Source organism: Pelodiscus sinensis, chromosome 24 (genome assembly GCF_049634645.1).
Source record: "Pelodiscus sinensis isolate JC-2024 chromosome 24, ASM4963464v1, whole genome shotgun sequence".
Taxonomy (NCBI): domain Eukaryota; kingdom Metazoa; phylum Chordata; order Testudines; family Trionychidae; genus Pelodiscus; species Pelodiscus sinensis.
Window position 1 is genome coordinate 22,765,567 of NC_134734.1, and position 25,256 is coordinate 22,790,822.

Here is a 25,256-nt window from a genome sequence, read left to right on the forward strand (position 1 = left end):
TGGGCCGTCGCTGACAGACAATGTCCCCAGCACAGGAAGGAAAAGTTGGATAAACAGGAGCAGGGCAGGAAACTCAGCCCAGAGCCTTGGTCAGGACCCTCCCCCCCCACACACAATCAGCACTCGGGGGGGTCACACATTGGCTGTTTATTGGGGAGCGCTGGCCGGGTCCCCCATGGAGTCCCATTCCCGTCAGGGCTGGAGAGCCGGGATTCCAGCTAGAGGGAAGAAAACAAAGCCAATCAATGCAGCCTGGACACAGCTCTCCCCCCCCCCCCCCCATGACAGCGCCTCCCACTGGGCCCCACCAAGGGGGGGGGCTGAGCCACGCCCACTCCTCCTGGCCGCCAGCCCCCGCAGCATGGGGCAAAGAGCGCCCAGGCCAGGCTGGGGGCATTTGGGAAGGGAGGTGCCCCAGAGCGCTGCACTGCACCCCTGGAGAGGCTGTACACCTGACCCCTTCACTGCTGGCTGCTAGAGCCACAGGCACGGGTGATGGGGGGTAGAGACGTCCCGGCGTGGCCAGTGGCACTGCTGGCTCTGGGCCCCCGCAAAGGGGCTCGCACCCCAGCCGCACTCTGACCAGTCCCGGGCCTGGGGACGTCCGTACTCACCGTTACAGACTCAGGGCGTCAAGAGGGACCCTCTGGAGGGGGCGCTGTCTGCTCGGGGCCAGGCGAGGGAGGACAAGCACATGGTAGAATGGCACACGGCACTGATCCCCAACACACCAGCACAGCCGGGCGTCCGCGCGCTCCCGCAGGGCGTCCAGAGGCAGGGCCGGGCGTCCGCGCGCTCCCGCAGGGCGTCCAGAGGCAGGGCCGGGCGCCCGCGCGCTCCCGCAGGGCGTCCAGAGGCAGGGCCGGGCGCCCGCGCGCTCCCGCAGGGCGTCCAGAGGCAGGGCCGGGCGCCCGCGCGCTCCCGCAGGGCGTCCAGAGGCAGGGCCGGGCGCCCGCGCGCTCCCGCAGGGCGTCCAGAGGCAGGGCCGGGCGTCCGCGCGCTCCCGCAGGGCGTCCAGAGGCAGGGCCGGGCGCCCGCGCGCTCCCGCAGGGCGTCCAGAGGCAGGGCCGGGCGTCCGCGCGCTCCCGCAGGGCGTCCAGAGGCAGGGCCGGGCGTCCGCGCGCTCCCGCAGGGCGTCCAGAGGCAGGGCCGGGCGTCCGCGCGCTCCCGCAGGGCGTCCAGAGGCAGGGCCGGGCGTCCGCGCGCTCCCGCGGGGCGTCCAGAGGCAGGGCCGGGCGCCCGCGCGCTCCCGCGGGGCGTCCAGAGGCAGGGCCGGGCGCCCGCGCGCTCCCGCGGGGCGTCCAGAGGCAGGGCCGGGCGTCCGCGCGCTCCCGCAGGGCGTCCAGAGGCAGGGCCGGGCGCCCGCGCGCTCCCGCAGGGCGTCCAGAGGCAGGGCCGGGCGCCCGCGCGCTCCCGCAGGGCGTCCACAGGCAGGGCCGGGCGCCCGCGCGCTCCCGCAGGGCGTCCAGAGGCAGGGCCGGGCCTCCGCGCGCTCCCGCAAGGGACCAGACAGGCTAGTCCAGCAGCTCCTTGATGCACCAGCAGCACAGCAGCAAGTACACACACTCCCGCAGGGCGTCCAGCAGCCAGTAGCGGAGACTCAGCCCCACGGGGTCTTTGGAGAGGGGCCCCAGCAGCCCCAAGCCCCGACCTGCCCGTTGCAGGGGGTGAGGGGCCAGGGGGGCCGGGGGGAAGCGGGACGGCCAGGCCAGGCGTCTGCCCAGGAGGTGCATGGCGCAGGGATGAGCTGTGCCGGGGGCGGGTGACCCAGCCTGGCCCGTTGTGCAAACGCTGGAAGCTGCTGGATTCTTTGCTCTCAAAGGGCTGGTCAATCCAGCCCCAGGCCAGTGGGGGAGGGGCGCTGCCCCCGTGGGCCTGGCCTCCAACCCAACTCAGCCGGCTGGGGAGCCTCCAGCAGGGCCCCCCGGACACAGCGTGGGGCCCGGGCGGGCGGGGGGAGCCCCCCTGGTGGGACGTGACCCGGGCGCGGGGGCAGTGAGATCGAGGGGGGCACGTGACCCATCATACCCCCCGTACCTCTCCTACGCCTGGAGTCACCCTGTGGGCGCTGGGCCCCGGGCCGGGCACTCACCCAGGAATGCGGAGACGCGGCGCCAGAGGGGAGCTGTCCCTGCGACTGGCCCTGGCTGGGGGCTGCCCCCGGGACCCCCTGCTGTGCCACATGCTCCCCCCGGGCGCCGGCAGGAGACACAGGCAGGAGACTGAGCGCAGCAGGTTTATTCGGCGTCCCCCGGGGGCAGTGCCCGCGGGTGGCACCAGGCAGAGGCGGGGCCAGGGCAATGGCCGTGCTCCGCCCAGGTCCCCGCTGCACGGGGGGTCTTGTGGCGGGCGCCCGCCCGGCTGCCCCTCACTGGCGCGAGGTGCGCTCCTCCTCCTCGTTCTCCAGCAGGTAGGCGGGCCCGTAGCGCTCCCGGCCCAGCGCGTCGGCGGAGCGCAGCGCCGGGTTCTTCTGCGTGTTGCTCATGCTCCCCAGCGAGGTGTAGCTGCAAGGGGGGAGGGGGCACAGTGGGTCCTCGTGCCAGGCGGTGCCCCGTGGAAAGGCCCTGCCCAGAGCCGGCTGGGGTACGTCTGGCCCCGCCTCCTCTCCCACGCTGCCCAGCCCCCGGGCAGCTGCCTGCTCCTGGGGTCCAGAGCCCTGGCAGGGCGCCCGAGCGGGGCTCTTACCCCTTGTCGTACAGGATGCAGTAGGGGACGAAGAGCGTGCGCAGGAACTGCCAGATGTCCCGGTACGTCCAGTCCTGGAGGCGGAAGGGAGAGCGCGCTGCAGCCGCCCATGGCACGTGGCTCCCCCCCCCCCCCCGGGAGTAAGGCCGGCTGCGGGAGTTGGCCACTTTCTGCCCCAAGCCACGGGTGTCCCTACCCAAAGGCATCGGGTCCCCCAGCACCTTCCCCCTCTCACACATCCATCCCCCCCCCCCAGCAAGGTAACAGGGCACTGCACAGCAGGGTGGGGAGCCACGGGGCCCAGACGGGGGTAAGGGGGGCGGGGAGCCACAGGGCCCAGATGGGAGCACATAAGGGGGGGTGGGGACCCACAGGGACCAGGCCGGGGCACACCGGGGGTGGGGAGCCACAGAGCCCAGACGGAGGCACACGTGGGGGGGGGAGCCACGGGGCCCAGACGGAGGCACACGGGGGGCAGGGAGCCACGGGGCCCAGATGGGGGCACACAGGGGCAGGGACCCACAGGGACCAGGCCGGGGCACACGGGGAGCGGGGAGCCACGGGGCCCAGACGGGGGCACACAGGGGGGCTAGAGAAAGAGCCTGGGAACAGGTCCAATGGGGAGCAGAGTTGGGGCTCCCAGGGCAGGTGGCAGGACGCTGTGGGGACAGGAGAGGCAGAGCAGGGGGAAGTGCCCCTCCCAGCCCCCTCCTGCTCTAACCACTAGAGCCCACTGCCCACCCCTGCCGGGAAAGACCCCAGGAGTCCCGGCTCCCTGCCTCGTGCTCAAACCCGGCTTCTCTCCCCCGCCAGCTGCAGCCCGCGCCCCACGCACCAGCAGGGGGTTCACCCGCATGTACTCGGGCCAGCCGGGGTCGGTCAGACACATGGGCGCCAGCGTGTGGGAGTAGGGGTCGGTCCGCCGCGTGCCCATCAGCACAGCCTGCACCTGCGGGTGCTGGGCCTTCAGGTCCGCGAGCGCCTGCTGGAAGGGGCCCTGCACCGTGTAGAGGTGGAGGTCGTACCTGGCACGCAGAAAAGGTGTGTTTGGGGGGGACAATGTGTGTGGGGGGGGGACCCATGGGGCTGTCAGGGCCCCTGCCCCAGTCAACTGGCTGGTTCCCAAGAGCGGCTGAAGAGCCAGCCTGGCTCCGGGCAAGGCTCCAGCCAGCCCAGTGACCGGTCTGCTGACAGCGGCCGGTGCCGGAGGCTTCCCGGGGAACAACCAGCATCCGGGGAGCCCTCCCGTGGCGTCGCAGAGGGCCAGGGCTCCCCGAGCAGGCCGTCCCCGACCGCCCTGGCTCCCACCCAGGGACTGAGCCGTCTCCTCTGGCCTTCACGAGGCCCGCAGGCCGACTTGGGCTTAATCTCCCTGGGCGACCCTGGGTCTCGTGGCAGGGGGAGGGGTAAGAGACACTTCCCTGGTTGCTTCCCCCCGACAGACCTCCGTCACGGCCCCCTCCAGGCCCCTCCTTTCTAGGCGGAGCAGCCGCCCCTGCCTGTCCACCCTCTGAACCTTCCCCGTCCCGTTATAACCTTCCCCAAGGGGGTGAGCGGAACAGCACGCGGTGCTCACGGCGCGGGGGCCGGGTTTCCGGGAAGCTGGGTGCTCGGCGGCCACTCAGGGGAGATGCGGATGCCGCCCAGCTATAACAGAGCGCCCACCGCGCGGCCGCCGTTTCTGCGGGTGGTGCACAGCGCACATCACATTTATTCCACACATGGATGGAAAAGATTAGAAGGGACGTTGCATGGGGTGCCATGGATTCCTGGGGACGGTATATTTCGGAGTCCCTTTCCTAATGGTTCCCAACCTTCTGTTCTCGACTGCACACGGAGCAGATCTTTAGAGCCCCCCCCCTTCCCCACGGCGCCCCGATCTTTCATTTCCCTTGAGTGGTGGCAGCCAATTGGGACCCATCGTTTTCTCTGCATCGTTGGGACGAGGTTTGCCAGTCCCTGTCTAAGCCCTTTGACTTGACAATCTCCAGGAATTTAGGAACATCGCCAGACCTGGCCCCCTCGCTGCTGCCCTGTTCCCAGACCCCGTATGAATCCACGGGCCAGCGCTGGTCCCAGTACAAACCCCTGAAGGACCCTGCTCCTACCTCGGCCCACTGCAAAACCCTGACTGCTCGTCCCTGGCCTTTAGCCGGCTCCTGTCCCGACCGCTCCTCGCCCCCGACCGCCTGCTTCTGTCTCGGAGCCTTTGGAGAGGGGCCTTTCCACGGCGCCCAGGCAGGGCGACCGGCTCACCCTTGGCCATGGGTTTGCTGACCCACTAAGCACTCTGACCGCTGGGCGAGGCCAGCGCCCCCCGAGCCGCAGCCTGGCGTGTCAGCTCGAAGGCTGGCCACGTGCTCTCCGGCCAACTCGCCCGGTGTGACTAGTGGGGGGGTCTGCTCTGTAACCCGGGTCCCCTGCGCTGGGAGGTGCGATTCCCACGGACTCACCCACCTGTGGATTGGCCCGGACACTTCGGCCCAGCCTGAGCAGTTAGCAAAGCGCTTCCCAGAGGGAGAGACAAAGGGAGGGAGGGGGAGATGCCACCTGGCTGGGGGCAGGGCCTGGGTGCGAGGCAGTTTCTGGCTGGGACAGACTAAGCTGGGTGCTGAGGGGGCGATGGATCCCCTCCCCCAAGGGTCTGAGGCATCTTGGCCCTGACTCCTGTAGCCACGTCCCGTCTGTGCTGGGCTGTGTCCCAGAGAAGCAATAACCCCTCTCTGGTCTACTGGCTGGCGGGGTCTGTTCTTGCTGCTCCGGGGGTGCAGGATCGGGGGGACCCCGACGCGCCGGGCACTGTGGTTAGCCCACCCGCCTGCCCGGGTTGTGTCGGGGCAGGGAAGCGGGGAACCCCCTCACCTCTGCACGGTGGCCTGAATGAACTGCTCCATCTCGGGGAAGGGGGACACGACACGGATATAGAGCACCGGCACCTTCTCCTTCCGCTCCGGGAATCGCCTGGAGAGAGACACGGCCGTCACCGAGCCCAGCCGCCGCTCCCCACTGATCACTGGGGGGGGATCAGCCCCGCCCACGAGGACATGAGAGTTGAGGCCCCAAGACGAGGCCTGTAGCAGGGCCGGGACCTGAACTATGCACCTGTCGGACCAGCCCTGATCCCGGCACAGAGCCTGGACTATCGGTTGGTGAGGCCCGGAGCAGCCACCATGGATTGGTTGCAAACAAGCTGTGACCAGCCCAGTAGATGGGGGAGCAGGCAGGGCTGTCCGCCCCATACGCAGAATAGGCAGCTGCGTAGGGCACCCGAAAACGTGGGGCACCGCTGGGTCTCAACGTCCACCCACCCGCCTCTGCCCGTCCCTGGCCTGCGGCCCTGCTTCCTCCGCAGAGGAGCTAGGGAAGTGACATGCGAAAAGCCCCGCTGGCGCTGAGCACCAGGGAAAGAGCCATTCCACAGCCATTTCCCCTCCGGTCCCTGAACGGCCGGTGTGAGTGGACAAGGCCTCACGTTGCTACGGTTTCGTCAGCGGGCTGCCGCAGATCGCAAGATCCCAGCTCGAAAAATCACCGTCCTCCCCGGCTGCCGTGGGGCCGCCAGGGCCCACACATCCCCAGGTTGGCCCTGGGAGCCGGGGAGGCGAGCGATCTGGCCTTAGTCAGGCTCCTGGCAGGCCCCTGGCGCGCTCACAGGCAAGCCGGGGGCTAGGGGCTGCAAAGCTGGCCTCAAACAGCAGCTGACAGCGGCTTGCTGGCAGGTCGGGAGGGCGTAGCTGGTCGGCCCTACAGGGGCCGGGCCTGGTACCACGCTGACTGGGATAACGGCATGGAGCGTGTGCTCAGAAAATACCTGCCGGACCCCAAGCTGGGAGGGGTTACACGCACTTGGCGGCGGGAGGGGGGGCGTTAGCCCAAGCGGGCCTTGATGAAATGGAGCATTCCGCTGAAATCAGCAAAGCGCACGCGTCGGGCGGGAAGCCCAAACGCCCAGCTGCCCAGGGAATCCCCGTGTGAGCGGCCGCAGGGCCGGAAGGGTCTGAGTGGGGACCACAAACCCAGCAGGGCCAAAAGCAAGCCGGGGAGTGCGCGATGCAGCCGGTAGCCGGCCTGCTTTGCCCGGCGGTGCTCAGCCCCCATCCAGATCGGGGGGCGGCGCTTTCAGGAATGCGGGTGAAACTGGAGGGCCCAGAGGGGCAGCCACAACCCTGAGCAAAGGTTTAGAAAACCTGACCCGTGAGGAAAGGGGAAGAACCGGGCACGGCCAGCCCTGGGAGACGCCAGCGGAGGGGGCCACGGGAACGGCCTGCAAGGCTGCTCTCGAGATCGGCTGCTCGCCATGCTCCCAGGAGGCAGGACAAGTGGCCGCGGGCTGCCGGGGGCTCATCTGCAACTCGCAGACCAGGGGCTGTGGACTCTGCCACCGCAGATTTCTCTGGAAGTTGGACAAACCCAGCAGGGACGGTCCAGGATGCCTTGGTCCTGCCTCGCAGGGGGCTGGACTGGCAACATTTCTAAGGTCCCCCCCGGAGCCTCCTCCCCTCCCTGAGCTGGGAACAGAGCCCCAGAGTCCTGCCTCCCACCCCAGGTGCTGCTGCCCTGCCGGGCTGGCCTGCGAGCGGGTACCTCTGCACAGCGGCGTGGAACAGGTGCAGCAGGGCCGTGCAGTCCTTGCCCCCGTTGAAACCCACGCAGATCTGGGCCAGGCGGAACCGATCCAAGGCCTCTTCCAGGGTCCGGAGCGCTGCTGCCACCTTCTGGCCCAGGGCGGAACCTGCCGCGGAGGAGAGGCATTGGGGGGCTGGAGCAATCTGGGTGCTGCCCTGGGGTCTCCAGGGGGGACTGGGCTCAGGGATGTGAGCGACTAGTCGCTTCCCCCCCCCCCCATTGCTGCCTCTATCAGAGAGGCAGCAAGCGGGGGAGCAGGAGCCGGTGGGGGGGCTGGCTTAAAAGCTGGTTCCCCCCAGCATCATCTGGGGGGTAGGGAAGGCAGCAGCGTAGCTGGGACCAGGCGTGAGCTGAGAATCAGCTGATTCCCGGCTCGCACCCAGTCCCCCGCTTCGCCGCTGCCTTTGAGATGGATTCCGAGCCAGGCGCCCGGAGCTAAGCCTGCCGCGGCTCCGCTGCTCCCCCCTATCGACTAATCGAGTAGGCGACGGAAATTCCATCGACAACTCGACTAGCTGATTACACGCAACTCAGCATCCCGAGTGGAGCTCGGAGCCCCCCGGGGACGAGGCAGACTCGGCCGGCATGCTAGGTCCAAGCCTGGAGTCCCATCTGGGAGGCTGCTGGTTACATTTCTGGCGGGGGGGCTGTGAGCGCCCCCCAGCTCCCCATGCCGCTTGGCGCTCACCACCCGTCCCCCAGGGCTATGCGAAAAGGGACCGTCTCTGCCCGGCTTTGTGGTGGGGGGTCTGAGTGGGGTGAGCAACCCCGGTCCTGAGAGCCAGGCCCAGCCACGCCGGGGGAAGAGGCGTGACCTGAAGGCTCGCGCTGCACTGGGGATCTCTCACAGCCCTGCTGGCAAGAGGCCTCGGCGGCACCACGGAGCTAGTGCCCAGGACTGGCCCAGCCTATGCCACCCACAGCCGAGTTCTGCCAACGCCAAGGGGGAGCACACACTAGCCTGGCAACACCCAGTGCAGTGCCGAGGCCTGCCGGAGGCCCAAGCGCAGGGCGGCTCCAGAGCCCCTTTCCCCATCGTGAGCTCCACACCCACGGGGTCAGGCGCTGCCCGGCCACACAGCCTGTCCAGGGAGCACCCAGGCTGAGCGGAGGGGCTGCTTTTCTTGCCAGGGAAGAGAGAGGCCCAAGTCACACCGAGCCAGTGGCAGAGCGGGGGTTTGAACTCAGATCCCAGGCCAATGCGGGGAGCACAAGGTCAGGCAGCTCCCTCTCCAGCCCAGCCCAGCGACACCCAGCGGCAACCGGCCTGTGCAAAAGGAGCCAGGCGCCAGCCTGCAGCCCGACTGGTGCTCAGATCCAGGCCCTCGAGGGCTGGCTGCCTCCCCAGGGGCCCAGGTGTGACGGAGCGTGGGCACCAACCCGCTCCTCCACTCCCTCTTCAAGCTGCTTCCTGCAGGGCCAGGCTCAGGCCGGCAGGTGGGAAGCACCAAGGAGCTGGGTGCCCGTGTTACCCGCCCGGGGGTTGTAGCTACTCCAGCCAGGCCGTACCAGACTCCGCCAGGGCATACACGTCCGTGGCCGCCCGCGCCACAGGGTCTGTCACAAGGGGTACGATCACTGCCGGCGGCAGGTTCTGCAGCAGGAAGCTGTAGGCTTCCTCCAGGTGCTGCTCAGACTCCGAGTCCAGGGTCAGCTTGACGCGGTAGTAGTTGTTGACCCAGTCGGGGTAGGAGCCCAGCTGCGTGTGGCTCCCGAAGCAGGCGTTGGCCTGGTTGAGCAGGGGGGCCAGGAGCGTCTCGTCGGCGCTGACGTAGAGCTCTCGGGAATGGAAGCGGGTCCGCTCGTTGCGGAAGAGATGGCCGAGCCCCTCCAGCGCCCGCTCCATCAGCACCGGGATGCCCGGGAAGACGTAGACGTTGCGCACGCTGACGAGGGGGTATTTCAGGGCATCGCCCGTCCTCTTGTCCGTGCCGTAGTTCAGCAGCGAGGACTCGGGCACACGCGCCAGCTTCATCTCGGGGCAACCCACGTCCGTCTTGCCGAAGAAGCGGTGCACCAGGGCGACCAGCTCTGGGTGGGGGCGCACCTGCTCCCCGAAGGCTTTGGCCACCGCCTCAAAGGTCACGTCGTCGTGCGTGGGGCCGATGCCCCCCGCCGTCAGCACGTAGGTGAACCTGGCCGCAAAGGAGGAGATCTCCGCGGCAATGGCGTCGACGTCATCGGGGATCACGGAGATCTTTGCGACCTTCACCCCCAGCGACCGCAGCTTCCGGCACATGAAGAAAGAGTTTGTGTCCTGGACGAGGCCCTGGAGATAAAAATACCGTGAGATCCCTTGGGCCAGCAACGGGGCGGTACACCACAACTGCCCACCTGCTGCAAACCAGGAGATGCCTCCAGTGGGGGCTAGTGTATAGAGCAGGGGGGCTGGGAGCCAGGTTTGCTGGGCTCAGAGAGGGAGAGGGGACCAGTGGCTAGAGCAGGGGCGGGGAACCTTTTTTGGGTCGAGGGCGGCTGACCCACGGAAAAATCAGTCGGGGGCCACACACAAGTGACGTGAGGTGGCCCCCGACGAACGCAGCTGCTGACTGAGAAGAGAAAGACATTCCCCGCACACACCAGCGCCTAGTAGACTGCGTGTTCCAGCCCTGCCGTGGGCTGGCATGGGGGTGGAGCGTGCGGGCAGGCTCCCCAGTACTGGGGATCCCTAAGACTCAGGGGCTGGATCCAGGCAAGCCAGGGGCCAGAGCCAGCCCCTGGGCTGTAGGTTCCCTACCTCTGGGCTAGAGGCTGGGACTTTTCAGACCCTGGGTATTTCTGCCAGGCCGCTCCTTGAGGCCTCCCCATAAGCAGGATGTCCCAGCTAGGTCCCTGAACCAAACTCGCCTGGGACACTAGGGTGAGTTGCGACAGCTTAGGGCCAAATGGGGCCCCCGCCATGCTCCACGTGTGGGGGCAGTCAAAGTTCAGAGCCAGCCTCAGAAGTCACTGCCCCGATCTCTGCAGGGAGCCTGGGGCATGAGGGGGATGGTGCGGCGCAGCACCTTCAGGATCTCGTCTCCGATGATGATGATCCCGGCTGTCACGGCGCCGTGGCCGTCGTGCCCAGGGAGAGCGGTGCTCCGCACAGCCATGGCTCGGGAAGGCTGGCTCGCCCCTGGCGCCCGCAGAACGCTCTTGCAGATCCTGAGGGCCCAGTGCATGGACGCCGGCAGCCGGGCCTCCTCCGCTAGAGAGGACCCCCAGGCATCTCCCAGACCACAGCACCTGCAGCCAAACACCAGAGCGCTTGCAAGGGGGCCGGGGGCATGTCAGGGAGGGGAGAAATAACCCAGAGGAGGGAGACCAGGTACGAGAGCCAGAAACAAAGGCTCAGACAAGGAGCAGGGGGCATAGCTGTGAAAAGAACCCAGGAGTCCTGGTGCCCAGACACCCCTGCTCGACCCACTGAGCCCCCCCCAGCTAGGGAGAGAAACCAGGAGTCCTGGCTCCCAGCCCCCCCCCTGCTCTAACCACTGGGCCCCACTCCCCTCCCCTCCCAGCCAGAGAGAACCCAGGAGTCCTGGCTCCCAGCCCCCCCCTGCTCTAACCACTGGGCCCCACTCCCCTCCCCTCCCAGCCAGAGAGAACCCAGGAGTCCTGGCTCCCAGCCCCCGCCCCGCTCTAACCACAGGGCCCCACTCCCCTCCCAGCTAGAGAGAGAACCCAGGAGTCCTGGCTCCCAGCCCCCCCCCCCCCGCTCTAACCACTGGGCCCCACTCCCCTCCCCTCCCAGCCAGAGAGAACCCAGGAGTCCTGGCTCCCAGCCCCCGCCCTGCTCTAACCACTGGGCCCCACTCCCCTCCCCTCCCAGCTAGAGAGAGAACCCAGGAGTCCTGGCTCCCAGCCCCCCCCCCCCGCTCTAACCACTGGGCCCCACTCCCCTCCCAGCTAGAGAGAGAACCCAGGAGTCCTGGCTCCCAGCCCCCCCCTGCTCTAACCACTGGGCCCCACTCCCCTCCCCTCCCAGCCAGAGAGAACCCAGGAGTCCTGGCTCCCAGCCCCCCCCCCCCGCTCTAACCATTGGACCGCACTCCCCTCCCAGCCAGAAAGAGAACACAGGAGTCCTGACTCCCAGGCCCCCACCGCTCTAACCATTGGACCGCACTCCCCTCCCAGCCAGACAGAACCCAGGAGTCCTGGCTCCCAGCCCCTCCCCCCCGCTCTAACCATTGGACCGCACTCCCCTCCCAGCCAGACAGAACCCAGGAGTCCGGGCTCCCAATCCCCCCCCCCGCCAGAGACCACCCAGGAATCAGAGCCCACCACCTTCCGTCCCCCGGGTCGCGCTGCTCACGGCTAGTGCCGCCCCCGGGCCGCCTCGGCTCTCTCCCCTTTTATTGGATAGTCGCGATGCCAGTCAGGAAACTGGAACACTATGAGTGCGCTGATTGGCCAGCCTTGACACGCCCGGGAGTGACGTAGTTCTGAGGCGGAGATTCCTGCCGCGCTCCAGGCCGGGCTGAACCGTTGCAGCCGGCAGAGGGGCTCGCCGGGAAGGCACCGTCCTGGCGGCCGGCAGGTGGCGCTGATGCACAGGGGGCGGCCCCGCTCCCTGACGGGAGGGAGTGTCCAGACCTGCGGCCCCTGAGCGCCCCCTGGTGCCTGGCTCCTGCGCGGACTGGGCTCACTCCTTGTCCCATAGGCTCCTACCCTCGCACCCTCCCCTGTGTCCAGTTCACTGCATGGACTGTGCTTGCTGCCTGCCCCACACCATGCCACCCTAGCCATGCCCCCTGCCCCATACCATGCCACCCTAGCCATGCACCCCCACCCTAGCCATGCACCCTGCCCACTGCATAGACTGCGCTTGCTGCCTGCCCCATGCCACCAAACCTGTGCACCCTTTGATATATCAGGGGGGTCGCCGACCCTGCACCCCCATCCACAGCCAGATGCAACTCTCATCCGGCCTGTAGAGTAGGGCTGTGTCTAGACTGGGCAGTTTTTCCGGAAAATCAACCGCTTTTCCGGAAAAACTTGCCAGCTGTCTACACTGGCCGCTTGAATTTCCGCAAAAGCACTGACTTCCTACTGTAAGAAATCAGTGCTTCTTGTGGAAATACTATTCTGCGCCCGTTCAGGCAAAAGTCCCTCTTGCGCAAAACTTTTGCACAAAAGGGCCAGTGTAGACAGCTGAGATTTGTTTTCCGCAAAAAAGCCCCAATCGCGAAAATGGCAATCGGGGCTTTTTTGCAGAAAAGCGCCTCTAGATTGGCGCGGACGCTTTTCCACAAAAAGATGCTCTTTTCCAAAAATGCTTTTAATGGAAAACTTTTCCATTAAAAACATTTCCAGGAAATCCTGCCAGTCTAGACGTAGCCCAGGTGTATTGGTTCTCAGCAAGACACCATACCCTCTGGTTGATGTTATCACAGGAGACAGGGCAGACAGCCTTAGTCCTCCAAGGCGGGGGGAGGAAGGGGCTTCACAGGCCCCTGAATCCCGCTGTCCTGGACTTAGTCTGATCTCCTCATCCTTCCCCCCAGCCAAGACCAACCCAGCTCTCACACCCTACCCCCCAGCCAGGTGGCTATCTCCACCTATCTTCCTTTGCCTCTCTCTCTGGGAACAGCCTTCTTATCTGCTCAGGCTGGCAGTAAGTGTCTGGGCCAATCCACAGGTGAAGTGAATCATCAGGAATCAAACCACACAGCCAGGAGAGAACAGTGGGTTACAAGACAGACAGCCCCACGTCACACCCTGCCCCGGCGCAGCCCAGGGAACGGGCTTGTGGCCCTTCCCTCCTTGCACCATGGGGCCCTACTTACAGCCACCAGTGAGGAGGTGGAGAAAGCTCTGGCAGCCTGCTTGAGGAACTAGTAGCTATTGGCTTCTCTTACTAGGGACATGGTTCCAGACCACATTTACACACTGAACTATCCCCTTACTTCACTGCTCAGTCATGATTTCTCCCCTCCCACCCCCACCAGTAAGGGAGCAGTGACTTGGCTGACGAGAAACCAGGAAGTCAGAAGCCTGCAGCTACCTACAGTAGAGGTGCTTGACCCGTTTCTCTAGAAGAGAAACAGAGGAGCTGTACTTGAATAGCCCCTACTGCAGTGGTCACCAACCAGTCGATCGGGCTCTACCAGTAGATCTTAAAGCCTCTGACAGGTGATCTTGACTGGTTTGGCCAAGAGGCTCTCAAGTTCAGCTGCCTCTCCCTGCACTGCTGTGCACCTCCTGCCCTTTGCCTTGGAGCTGCCTCCCTTTCCTCCCCAGGGCTACATCTAGACTGGCATGATTTTCCACAAATGCTTTTGCAGAAAAACTTGCCAGCTGTCTACACTGGCCCCTTGAATTACCGCAAGAACACTAGCGATCTCATGCAAGAAATCAGTGCTTCTTGTGGAAATACTATGCTGCTCCCGTTCGGGCAAAAGTCCTTTTGCACAAAGGGCCAGTGTAGACAGCTCAGATTTGTTTTGCGCAAAAAAGCCCCGATCACAGAAATGGCGATCGGGGCTTTTTTGCGGAAAAGCGCATCTAGATTGGCACAGATGCTTTTCCACAAAAAGTGCTTTTGCGGAAAAGCGTCCGTGCCAATCTAAACACTTTTCTGCAAATGCTTTTAATGGAAAACTTTTCCATTAAAAGCATTTGCGGAAAATCATGCCAGTCTAGACGTAGCCAAGTAGTCTCCCGGTTAGGGAAACCCACCTGAAGCCAGTTAGACAGTGAGATGTCTTCTGCTACAGTTGTAGCGGTATATAAGCTCTTTTGGAGGGGAGGGACAGAAAGTTCATCTTAGGGCACATCAAGGCTAATTTTGTAGCCACTGGGTGGGAGAAACATTGAGTACTTAGTCTCATCATAACACTTTAAAAGGCTTATTACCTCATGACTATTTAGGAAAGATTTTCTGAGAGCAAATGAGATTAAGGCACATTACCAGAATCCTACAAAGATATTTCTCTCTACACATCTGTGGAGGATTAACAGGTGACACTAATGAAGCAAAACAAAAACAAAGGCATGTGTCAGCAACACCCACAGGCCGAAAGGAGGGAAATCCAGTGTTTACACAACAAAGCATGGCACAGAGGATTGTTTCAGATGAATGAGGGGAAAACCACGTACTTAAAAAAAACTTCCTCTTTATTGAAGGACTTAAACCATGGATTTCAAACAGACTTTCCAGAACTTTAAACATTATTCTAAAATGCAAACTCAAAAGTACGTATCAAACAGCGAAAGCCGATGCCAAGCAACTGGCTACAGTGTCCACCTGCAGTAAAGTTCAACATATCTCCTGGAGTAGAAGGTACAAGCAGCAACTATCACATGTCAAACCATGTTAAAATATTCATGCTTCAACTATGCAAGTCTAGATTTTTCAGCTCAAGTAGAACTCAGGACACATGGACATTCAATAGGTAAGAATCACGGGGGTCTGTACATTTCTTATGTGAAGGCCAGACTCTAGTTTTGAGTCAAGTCATTGTCTACCAGCCACTACTGTCATGATGATTGGATTTTCTTGAAGTTAATCACCAGGAGTTTTAATGTATTGAGAACATGTGCCAAATATTTTAAAACAGGAGACAACCCCTCCCCCCCAAAGGTGCATGTATTTAAAAGACGGCAAAGAGGGAGGAGATTCTATACACAGGTCAGACGTAATAGGTTCATTTTTCTGGCTTCTTTGGCAGCGGCCGTCGGAACAGCAGTATGTGAGGCTCTGAGAGGAGATGGAACAGAACGTTAGGAAAAGGGATCAGATGCATTTTAACCTGTCCTAGTCTAGGATGTTTGGGTAGGAAACGCTATTTGCAAAGCCATGGGAAGCGAGTGCAGTAAATCAATACTGACAGATTGGTCTAGTTTCCAAAAGCCCCCTTTGGCCAGACTTATACAGCCGCTCCCCGAGTTACGGGCCAAATGTTCGTAACTCGGATCCCATAGAGTGTATTCAGGTTATAGATTGTGTCTCCCCCATGAGCCAGCCAACACCCCCAAAGGTCCCTCGAAAAGGAATCCCAATTGGTTGAGGTCAACATCAGTTCTCTCTCAAGCACTGTCACAAAGATCAGTTCTGAAAGACCCTGTACGTCAGTGTTTCATCTGGAGTACTGAACATGCAACATTGGTTCTTTCCCCATGTCTGCTGGGTACCGTTCTACTGTAAACAGCATGCTGCCGTGTTTACAGCCAATTAAAGGGGGGAAGGTACTCTCCTAGGAAGGAGCGAGAAGAGCAGGAGTCTAAATTCTGATTTGTAACAGCAGAAGATTCAGTCTGCCACAGACTTTGCGTTGCAGGAAGTTGGGATGCTCCTTCTGTTCAGTCAGTAAGGCAGCTGGGGGCCAAATTCCACTTTCCTTACTTATGCTGAACTCCCACTGAAGTCATTCCGATTGCACAGTCCAAGGCAGCACAAAACTTGCCCCATATCCAGCACCCAACAGGATTTTGGCTTCCAGCTGTCACCCAGTATACGCAGACTCAGCAAGTCTAGCATCTTCCAGACTCAGTGCGAGTGCTAACTAGAATGGATGTAATTTTAATCACTATCCCAGCCTGGCAAAGAAGCCCAGAGGCTTCCTGACATGAATCATGGACAACCAACCTGGTTCATGGATCATATAATGGACCCAGCCTTGGCTCTGTTGAACTCCTAAGTTCCTCCACTCCGATTCAGACATTAGGTGTGTTTTAGGGACCAGCTTGGCTATATCCTTTGGTAACATCACATGGCTGCAACGAGAGCGCAAACAGAACGGGACTTACGTCTGGGGGCACGGACACAGTTTAACCTGCAGCACTTCAACCACTTGCTCTCCCGTGAGCCACCCCTGGGTTCACAGGCCCCAGGCCAGGAGGGACCATTGAGGTCTGAGCAGCTGGCAAACTCTGGCTGGAAACCGCCCCCAACCACATGGAACAAGGGGCAGCGACAGAGACTCCCCGGCACTGGGCCAAGTGTGACAAAGGGCAGTTCCCGGAGGGCGGGACACCGGGACCCGCGGGCACCGCTCCCGCACCCAGCTCGGCTACACCCGGCACCTCCTGCCGGGCCCCCGCCGACCCACCCGACACGGGCCCTGGAGCCGGGGACTGCCAGGTACCCCCCCACGGCCCCAAGTGCCCCCCACCCCGCCAGGACGGTGCCCCCCACCCAGTGCCCCCCCACGGCCCCAAGTGCCCCCCACCCCGCCAGGACGGTGCCCCCCACCCAGTGCCCCCCCACGGCCCCAAGTGCCCCCCACCCCGCCAGGACGGTGCCCCCCACGGCCCCAAGTGCCCCCCCACCCCACCAAGAAGGTGCCCCCCGCCCAGTGCCCCCCCATGGAACAGCCTCCCATCCCGGCAGAACTGTCCCCCCCCGCCCAGTACCCCCCCATGGCACAGCCCCCCCCCCCCGCCGGAACAGCCCCCCGCCCGGTGCCCCCCCCACGGCGCAGCCCCAAAGTGACCCCCCCCGCCCGGCGATCGCCCCGCCCCCCGGCGCCCCGCCCCCTCTCACCGATACTCGAACTCCTCGTCGTCGTACTTGTCCGAGTAGTAGATCTGCTTGTGCGCCATGCTCCCGCGGTCCGCCCCCTTCCCGGCAGCCCCTGCGCGCTCCCGGGCCGCCGCCTGGGTGGCTCTCGCGCTGCCCTCCAACAGCCAACCGCCGGCCGCTTAACCGCCGCTTTCAAACGCCGCCGCTCCGCGCGCCCATTGGCCCACCTAGAGAGGGCGGGGAGACCTCGGCTCACGTGATCCCTCGGGACGCGATTGGCTAAGGCCCACCGGGGGCGTGCCCTCGCTCGGTTTTCTTAGCACTCTGATTGGACAAGACGAGAGACGGGCGGTGCTCACTTCCCAGGCTCCGATTGGTCGGGATAGGAGCGGCGCGCGTTCCCATTGGCTCGTCTCAGGCTGCCGGAGTTTGTGTGGACAGCCCCGCTCCCCCGTCACGTGATGGGGTCCTAATGAGGCCGGGCAGAGGGCGGAGGGACCGGAAGTGAGTGGCTACGGGGCGGGGGGAGGGTCTGGGCAGAAGTTTGTGCTGGAGCCGCGGCCGCCCGCAGCAGCGCGAGCCCGGCGGATCCATGGTGCCCCGGTGAGCCCCGCTCGCGGCCCCCCCCCCCCGCTCCGAGCCCCCCCGCTCAGCCCCTCCCCGACCCCCCCCCGGCCCTCCTGCCCCTCCCCTCCCGAACCCCCCCCCCGCTCAGCCCCTCCCCTCCCGACCCCCCCAGGCCCTCCTGCCCCTCCCCTCCCGAACCCCCCCCCGCTCAGCCCCTCCCCTCCCGACCCCCCCAGGCCCTCCTGCCCCTCCCCTCCCGAACCCCCCCCCGCTCAGCCCCTCCCCTCCCGGCCCTCCTGCCCCTCCCCTCCCGAACCCCCCCCGCTCAGCCCCTCCCCTCCCGGCTCTCCTGCCCCTCCCCTCCCGAACCCCCCCCCCCGCTCAGCCCCGGTCCGAACCGCTCTCCGCCCCCGGCCTGATCTCGCCCCCCCCCCCCCCGCGGTCTGATGCCCCCACCCCCTTTTGCAGCCGCCCAGCGCCCCCCTTTCCCACTGGTCTGTCCCTGGCTCCACCCGCCTGCCCCAGCCCCCCTCCCTGTGGTGCCCCCTGCCCTCCGAGCGCGGGTCCCCCGTGTCCCCCAATCCCTGGGGCGCCCCAGACTCGCCTCTGCGTCTCCCCGGCCCGTGCCCCCCTCCCCGCAGAGCCCCGAGCGACCGGGCTCCCCCCCCTGCTTCCTTCCCCCCAGTGCCCCTCTCTGGGCCAGTGACTGTGGCTGTGCAGGTCCCCGGTGCCTTTCCGTCCTTGCGGGCCAGTTCCAAGAGACATCCCTGTGGGGCACCCTGGGCTGGGCGATTGCCCGCCGGCGCAGGGCGCCTCTGGGTGCTTGTACTTTCCCCTGCGTGTCACGCAGCAGATGGTGATTAAGGGAGGGCCACTCACGGGGTAAGCTGGGCCTGGCTCCCTGTGCCTCAGGCCAGCTGGATGTTGAGGCTGAGCCCTTGTGCTGGGTCCTAGCATGAGGCCTGTGGCCACCTCGCTTTGCGCCTCTATGCCTGTGGGGTGACTGCCAGGGCAGCCTGGGAAGGCGAGGTGCGCCGGCCGCGGAGAGGAGCAATGCCCCCGTCAGTCATAGCTGGGTGCCAGTTGGCAGACGCTCGGGGTGGCGTGGGGGAGTCGTTCCTGAGTAGCCAGCAGTATTGGGTAGAGTGGAGCCAAAGGAAGGGCCCCACCAGCTCAGCCTTAGTGTGGCTTCCTTTGCGCGCCCCCCCCCCGCCTCGCCGGCAGAAGCCCCCTTCCCGCAGGAAGTGGGGGGGCTGGGGCCCATGCTTCGTGCTTACATCCCTGGTAACCTTTGTCCAGCTGTGATTTCACCTTCCTCCCCCGGTTGGAAACATTCCTGGTCTTTCTTCATTTCCTGTTAATTCCTGGCAGCCTCTCCTAGTCCCAGCCTGGAGGCTGCCTCGCACCACTGCCCTGGCAGCCCCAGCAGCTGTGGTTTGCAGGCCGGGGGGCACGAGGGTGCGTGTCCGGGCCTGCGCTCAGCTCGGAGCTTTGACTGAGGCTGGGGCTGTTGGAGAAGGTCTCTGCAGCGGTTCGTGGCTCTGAGTGCTGGTGAGCTGAGGGCTGCAGGGGGCTGCGCCAGGCAGGCCGTGCCAGTCCCTGCGCAGCGCTGGCTTGGACCTGCTCTTTGGGCCACGTTGGCCAGTGTTTTGGTGTGCCCAGAGGGGCTCCCAGGAGCAGTGGCTGGGTGTGCTAACCTCAGGGCAGGGGGACGAACTGTCCTGTCTGAGGGGGAGCTCGCAGCTGCCGGCCCTGCGGGCGGGGCTGCCGTGGGGAATGCTCTCCCGCCCAGCAAAGCCTGGAATGTGTCTCCTGCACAGGGCGGGTGGTTTTACAGTCACGTCTGGCCTGTCGGTGATCAGGCTGCGTTCGTTGCCTTTGCATGGTCTGGTGTCCGGGGCCTTGCGCCGTCCCCTCCTGCTGTGCTAGAGGCTGCTGTAAACAAGGGTGCAGGCTGCCGGGCGGGCCTGGGGCGGGCGCTGCTCAGGCAGGACTGGGGGCAGGCGTGGAACTGCCCCGTTCAGTGCCGTGTTCTCTCACCTCCGTGCCCAGCGGAGTTGCAGCGACGCAGCCTCGGTTCTCCCCCGCCTGTGAATTTCCTGCCTCTTGTGGTTTGCCGTCAGACTTCGAGTGGTGTTTAGATTGTGGGGTTTGTAGCTGAGGGTGGTGAATGACGCTGGGAGGGTTAGTCACTGCCTGCTTCTATCACTGGGCGGTGGATTAACACTCGGCTTGCTGCCCGCCGCAGGGAGCCCTCCTCCAGATGTATTTCACAACCTCCCTGTGGCAGTGGCATGACAGGCTTCCGGGAGCTGGAATACTGCAAAAGCCCCAAGCTCCTGCCTGCTGCCCCTGCCCATCTCTGCTCCCCCCCAGCCTGAGCCGGGCTGGCAGGTTCTGTGCCATGCTCAGCCCAGGTTTGGTACCTTGCTGGCTGCTGCTGCCTGGGTAGCTTGCAGTGTCCCCTGCAGTGAAGGGGGAGCATCACTGCAGTGGCCCCGGGCTCAGCTAGAGGGCTGCAGAGGTTTGCTGCCTTGCCCGCCTTGTGCCCAGCGGCTCTGCCGTGCCGTATGACGTATTGCTGGCTGCCCGGCCCCTCGTGGCTTCTGATTTATTTACGTCTGATCTGTTCCCCTGCGGGCGAGGTGAATAATTGGGGCAACGCTCATCGCAGGGGCCTACCCGAGTGAGGCTCCGGAGAGACAGCGGCTGGCACGGCTCCCCCTGCCCTGGCCGTGCTGCATGGCAGCTGCCCAGCCCGCCTGCGTGCCAGGTGCTACTCTGCTCAGCCCGGCACCCGCCCTTGGCTGCCAAGTGTTGCAGGCAGCGATGCTGAGTCAGGAACCAGCTGATAGGAAATGAGATTTAGGCTGCAGAGAAGCCGCCTGGGCTGAGCACCATGGCTGGGGCTCCGAGCCGGGAGAAGGGTTGGGAGCCTCCGGCGTCCCTTGCTCCGTTTCCAGCGTGCCAATCCTCTGGCGCACAGGGCGGGGGCGAGCAGGAAGGGAGATCCCGGCCTCGCAAAGGGCTGGGCTTTGATTCACGGGGGCCAGCCAGAACCGGGATCCGGCCCCTTGGCTGCCTGAGACCTTGTGAGCAGGAGAAAGGGACTGAAATGAGGGCGGGGACTGGACTTGACCCCTCGAGGTCCCTTCCAGTCCTAGTGTTCTAGGATTCTAAATAATCTCCAGGCCACAGCGGTGGCAGCCGGCTTGTCCCGCCTCTAGGAGTGCTGGAAATGGCCCGGCTCTGTGTGCGCTGGGGGCCGCGGCCATGGAAAGGCTGAGGAAGTGAACACACCAGCCTCTGGCTACGCTGCCCTGCGCTCAGCCCAGCTGGGGGGGACCAGACGTGATGCTTGGGGGAGCCAGTGCAAATTGATCGAGTCCGCTAGCTAGGGGAGCCCTGGGGAAGGAGCGGAGGGGGGGGGAACCTTTGGCTGGGTGGTTAGAGCCCTGCGGGGTACCTGGCCATCGCCTCATTCCAGCACCTCTGGGGTGTCGCGGGACTCCCGGGCTCTCCCACCTGGCACCAGCCACTGCCAACTCTGGCAGCGCTCGCCAGCCTGCGTCATCCTCTTCCCTCCCTCTGCGTGCCTGGCTCATCTTAGAATGGAGTCCCAGCCCTTTCCCGGGGCCCTGGCGTGCCCTGGAGCGGGGCGCCCCCACCCCCAACGAAGGCTCAGGCAGCGGAGAACTTCACTGCCTCCCGTTACCCTCCGACACGGGGTCAAAGGGCAAGTCACAGCAACTCTTGGCTGGCCAGGACATGGCTCCGGGAGGCCCCCGGGGTCTGCGGGTTGGAGCCGGCTGCTCCGGAGGGGTGTCCCTTGCCTAGCCTTTCTCCAGGGTTCAAGGGGCTGGGTCCCCTGCTCTCAGCGGGGCCCAGGCGCCAGCCCCAGGGCAGCCCACGCAGCTGCATGTCTCCGGGCTGCAGGGTGGGTATGCTGGCCCCTGCCCAGAACGCGACGGGCCGGGCTGGGCCAGCCCAGCTTCTGGTCAGGCCCAGGGCACAGGAGATCTGGGTTCAGATCTCAGCACGGCCCCTGCCTGCCTGTGTGTGTCCAGGCCTGTCTCCGCACCTCTCAGCCCTTGCTCCGGGTCCTTCCCGCCAGGGTAGGGATGGAAAATCCTGGTGACTCGGTTACCCAGTGACGGGGAGGGGGGGGTTGTCAGGCCCACCCCCACTTGGCTCTGCAGGGCGCGTGGGCCTGGCCTGCCGGCTCTCAGCAGAGTCCCCCGAGCTCCCTGGCTTTGCTGCCGCTTTAAGGGAGACTCCTGGGGCTGTCTGCGTGGCAAGCAGGGTCCCTCTCGCCCTCCCACTGCACCCCGGCTGCTCCAGGGCCCCGCATCTCTTGGCAGAGGGGGCCTGGTAGTTGTGGTGATGCCGGCAGGAGGCCGCTACAACCTTGGCTGAGACCCCCAAGCTTGCTGCATGTACACTTAGATTTCCAGAAAGCCTCTGACTAGGTTCCTCACCGAAGAGAAAGGAAGCTGTCATGGGATCGGAGGGAAGAGCCTCTTGGTAACTGGGAAGACAGGATGCGAAGGGTAGGAAGAAATGGTCAGTTTTCAGAGTGGAGAGGGGCAGGCTCTCCAAACGGAGTGCGCAACAAAATGGCAGATGAAACGTGACCTTGATAAATGACACTGAAAACCATAATCAGACCTAGACGTCGAACATGATTCATGTACGTGTCCGTCGGCTCTTACTGCTCAAAGAGTCGTGGCGAGAGTTCTCTGAAACGTCCACGCAGCGCGCAGCAGCCGTCACGCAAGCAGACAGCACGTTGGGAATCATTAAGAACAGGCGAGAGATTGTCAGGAAAAATACGGAAAAGCACGGGACACTCGCATCCCGACTGCTGCGCGCAGGCGTGTCCCCCCATCTCCAAGGCTATCTTGGCAAGGGAAACGGTTCAGAAAAGAGCAGCCAAAATGCTGAGGGGTATGGAACGGCGTCTGGATGAGGAGAGATTAATGACGCTGACTTTTCAGCTTGGAAAGGAGGCGGGAGAGGTATCTGATCGAGGTCTATAAAATTGTGACTGGAATTAGAGAGAGTGAATATGGAAGTGTTATTTACGTCTCATAACATGAGGATTAGAGGGCAGGGAATGGAATTGGCAGCGGGTTTAAAACAAATGAAAGGAAGTGTTTCTTCATACAACACACAGTCAACCTGTGGAACTCCTTGCCGGAGGATATTGTGAAGTCCAAGACTATAGCACGGTTCAACAAAGAACTAGATCCATGCATGGAGGGTAGGTCCATCAATGGCTATTAGCCAGGATGGGCAGGGCTGGTGTCCCTGGCCTCTGTTTGCCAGAAGCAGGGATGGGTGATAGGGAATGGCTCTCTTGCTAATTCCCTGGTCTGTTCATTCCCTCTGAGCACTGTCCGCAGCAGGGATGTAGAGGGCTAACTGGTTACACGGGAAGCATCACCCTTTGCGTACCGGTAGCCAGTAAACTCGTGGAGGGGCTGTTGGAGCCGGCGCGCTCCGGGGCAGGCCTGGCTGGGCCGTGTGGGGAAGTGTCCGCTCCCAGGGGCGTCCCCAGGAGACGCAGCGTGCGGTTCGCTTCGTCCCCCCTCGGTGCTGAGTGGGCAGCTGCCTGCCGGGGCGGCTAACTCCCTGTTTGTCGCTGAACCGCAGGTTGGACTCCATGCAGAGGGGCTTTGCGGCTCTGCTCCCCGTGTGCAGCCCTTCCTCTGGCCGGGATGGAGTACGTGGTAAGGCTGGCGGTGCTCGGGGCCTGTGGTGGCGGGCAGGCGGCTTTGGTGATGGACCAGACTTTCCTTCTCCTGCCGGCCTCTCCCGCGCCTTACCTCTGCGGGCTCTGTGGTGTGTTTCCCGCTGTGCCCGGCTGCGAAGTGACTCCTGGGGTCCCCCGCCTTCCTGCCCCTGGCCGCACGGCTCCTGCCTGAAGCTGCAGAGAGTTGCAGGGAGCCTGCATGTGCGAGGACAGGTGCTTGGCCTACGTGGGCTCTGGTAGCAGGTTCACCCGTCGATCTGCCCCTGGCTGGACCTTGGCCAGTCTCTGCCCCGCGCCCTTCTGCTGTCTCTCTTCCCTGGTGCGTGTCCTGAGCCCCCTGCACTGCGGAGCACGGCCTGCCACCTGGGAGAACGTCCGGCGCTGTCGTGTGGCTGGCTGGACTGCGGGGTCCCGGGTAGCCAGGGGTTTTCAGAGCACCTCATGGGGCCCTTTGGGAGGGAGGCATGAGCGCCGTTCCCCAGCATGGGGGGCGACGCCCCCGGCACATCGGTCACGCTCCCGTGGCCCTGTGGGGCCGTGGCAGGGTCCTGACCTGGCCAAGAGCCCTTGTCAGCTCCGGGCAGCGCAAGCTGCTGAGTCTTGTGGCCGCAGAGTGTGGCAGGGGCCAGCAGGCGCCGCGTCTCCCGATCGCGCCCAGGCAGACTGTCCGGCCCTGCGCGCGGCCCCGGCAGCCTCTCCTCCCGCTGCCTCTCCCAAGCTGCTCGCCTGCTGCGCGACTCGGACTAAGCCGCTCGAGTCCTGTTCCCTGGGCAGGCGGCCCAGAGAAGGGGCTGGAAGGGGAACGGCCGGCCCAGCCCTGGGCCTGTGAGCTCTGCTCCCCTGCGTGTCAGGAGGGCTGCTCGCTTGCTGTGTGATGGGGCCGGCTCTTTTCCCACCCGCTCTCCGGACGGGGCCCTGCCAGAGCCCTGCCAGAGCTGGCGCCCCCAGCCCCGGGCGGAACGGCTACTTTGCAAGGGGCTGGGGCCTGTGTCTCCCAGCAGCCTGAGAGCAGGTAGCGGGCCCAGCCCGGCCGGCACAGTGCTGCGTGGGCCTGGCTGCCCTGCCTTGGCCAGGGCTGGCTGTGAGCCGGCAGAGCCCTGGGGCTGGCTTTTCCCCTCCTGGCAGCTCTGGGGGGGGAGGAGGGCACCCTCCAGCCCTGGAAGGTGGATGCTGCAGCCGTTATGTGACCTGGTCCTTGGGAGTTGGAGCTTCCAGCCTGCAGAGATGGGGGAGGCTGGTCTGGCTCTGGCGGGCAGGGTCCGGACACAGCCATTTCCATGCCACTGAGGGCTGCATATTGCCGGAGCGGGGTGGGGTGGCTGGGGGTCAGGAGTGGCGGGCGCCGGCAGGGCTGGGCTGGCAGGGGCTGAGGGGTGGGAGTGAGGGGCTCAGGCTGGGCTGGGGGCCTGGGCTGGGGCTGAGGGGCGCCGGCAGGGGCTGAGGGGGGACGGCAGGGGCTGAGGGGTGGGAGTGAGGGGGGCCGGGCTGGGTTGACAGGGGCTGAGGGGTGGGAGTGAGGGGGGCCGGGCTGGGTTGACAGGGGCTGAGGGGTGGGAGCGAGAGGGGGGGGCCGGCAGGGCTGAGGGGGGCCGGCAGGGGCTGAGGGGTGGGAGTGAGGGGGGCCGGGCTGGGTTGACAGGGGCTGAGGGGTGGGAGTGAGGGGCGCCGGCAGGGCTGAGGGGTGGGAGTGAGGGGGGCCGGGCTGGGTTGACAGGGGCTGAGGGGTGGGAGTGAGGGGGGCCGGGCTGGGTTGACAGGGGCTGAGGGGTGGGAGTGAGGGGGGCCGGGCTGGGTTGACAGGGGCTGAGGGGTGGGAGTGAGGGGCGCCCGGCAGGGCGGAGGGGTGGGAGTGAGGGGAGCCGGGCTGGGTTGACAGGGGCTGAGGGGTGGGAGTGAGGGGCGCCCGGCAGGGCGGAGGGGTGGGAGTGACGGGCGCCCGGCAGGGCGGAGGGGTGGGAGTGAGGGGGGCCGGGCTGGGTTGACAAGGGCTGAGGGGTGGGAGTGAGGGGCGCCCGGCAGGGCGGAGGGGTGGGAGTGAGGGGGGCCGGGCTGGGTTGACAGGGGCTGAGGGGTGGGAGTGAGGGGCGCCCGGCAGGGCGGAGGGGTGGGAGTGAGGGGGGCCGGGCTGGGTTGACAAGGGCTGAGGGGTGGGAGTGAGGGGCGCCCGGCAGGGCG

General features: G+C 64.9%; 3 protein-coding genes across 5 annotated transcripts; all 3 read right to left on the minus strand.

Moving 5' to 3' along the window:
- Positions 1 to 132: 132 nt before the first annotated feature.
- Positions 133 to 1,733, minus strand: LOC142819726 (uncharacterized). The gene is made up of 3 exons (XM_075908315.1): positions 1,715 to 1,733; positions 615 to 1,599; positions 133 to 218 (listed from the first exon to the last, which is right to left on the minus strand). Exons 1-2 carry the CDS (start codon positions 1,731 to 1,733, stop codon positions 617 to 619), a joined length of 1,002 nt encoding a protein of 333 aa, XP_075764430.1. The 3' UTR covers positions 133 to 218; positions 615 to 616.
- A 489-nt stretch (positions 1,734 to 2,222) lies between these two features.
- FLAD1 (flavin adenine dinucleotide synthetase 1) lies at positions 2,223 to 11,733 on the minus strand. Of its 3 annotated transcripts, none has more exons than XM_075907543.1 (8): positions 11,609 to 11,733; positions 10,317 to 10,539; positions 8,821 to 9,580; positions 7,270 to 7,417; positions 5,548 to 5,646; positions 3,521 to 3,710; positions 2,686 to 2,759; positions 2,223 to 2,504 (listed from the first exon to the last, which is right to left on the minus strand). In XM_075907543.1, exons 2-8 carry the CDS (start codon positions 10,473 to 10,475, stop codon positions 2,369 to 2,371), a joined length of 1,566 nt encoding a protein of 521 aa, XP_075763658.1. In that variant the 5' UTR covers positions 10,476 to 10,539; positions 11,609 to 11,733; the 3' UTR covers positions 2,223 to 2,368. The 3 variants fall into 3 exon arrangements, with proteins under 3 accessions (XP_075763658.1, XP_075763657.1, XP_075763659.1); XM_075907542.1 differs by having other exon boundaries at positions 11,581 to 11,688; XM_075907544.1 differs by lacking the exons at positions 10,317 to 10,539; positions 11,609 to 11,733 and adding an exon at positions 10,159 to 10,300.
- Positions 11,734 to 14,391: 2,658 nt separating this feature from the next.
- On the minus strand, positions 14,392 to 16,965 carry CKS1B (CDC28 protein kinase regulatory subunit 1B). Its single transcript, XM_075907553.1, has 3 exons — positions 16,781 to 16,965; positions 15,884 to 16,011; positions 14,392 to 14,995 (listed from the first exon to the last, which is right to left on the minus strand). The coding sequence occupies exons 1-3, from the start codon at positions 16,837 to 16,839 to the stop codon at positions 14,943 to 14,945; spliced, it is 240 nt and encodes a 79-aa protein (XP_075763668.1). The 5' UTR covers positions 16,840 to 16,965; the 3' UTR covers positions 14,392 to 14,942.
- Between the last annotated feature and the right edge of the window lie 8,291 nt (positions 16,966 to 25,256).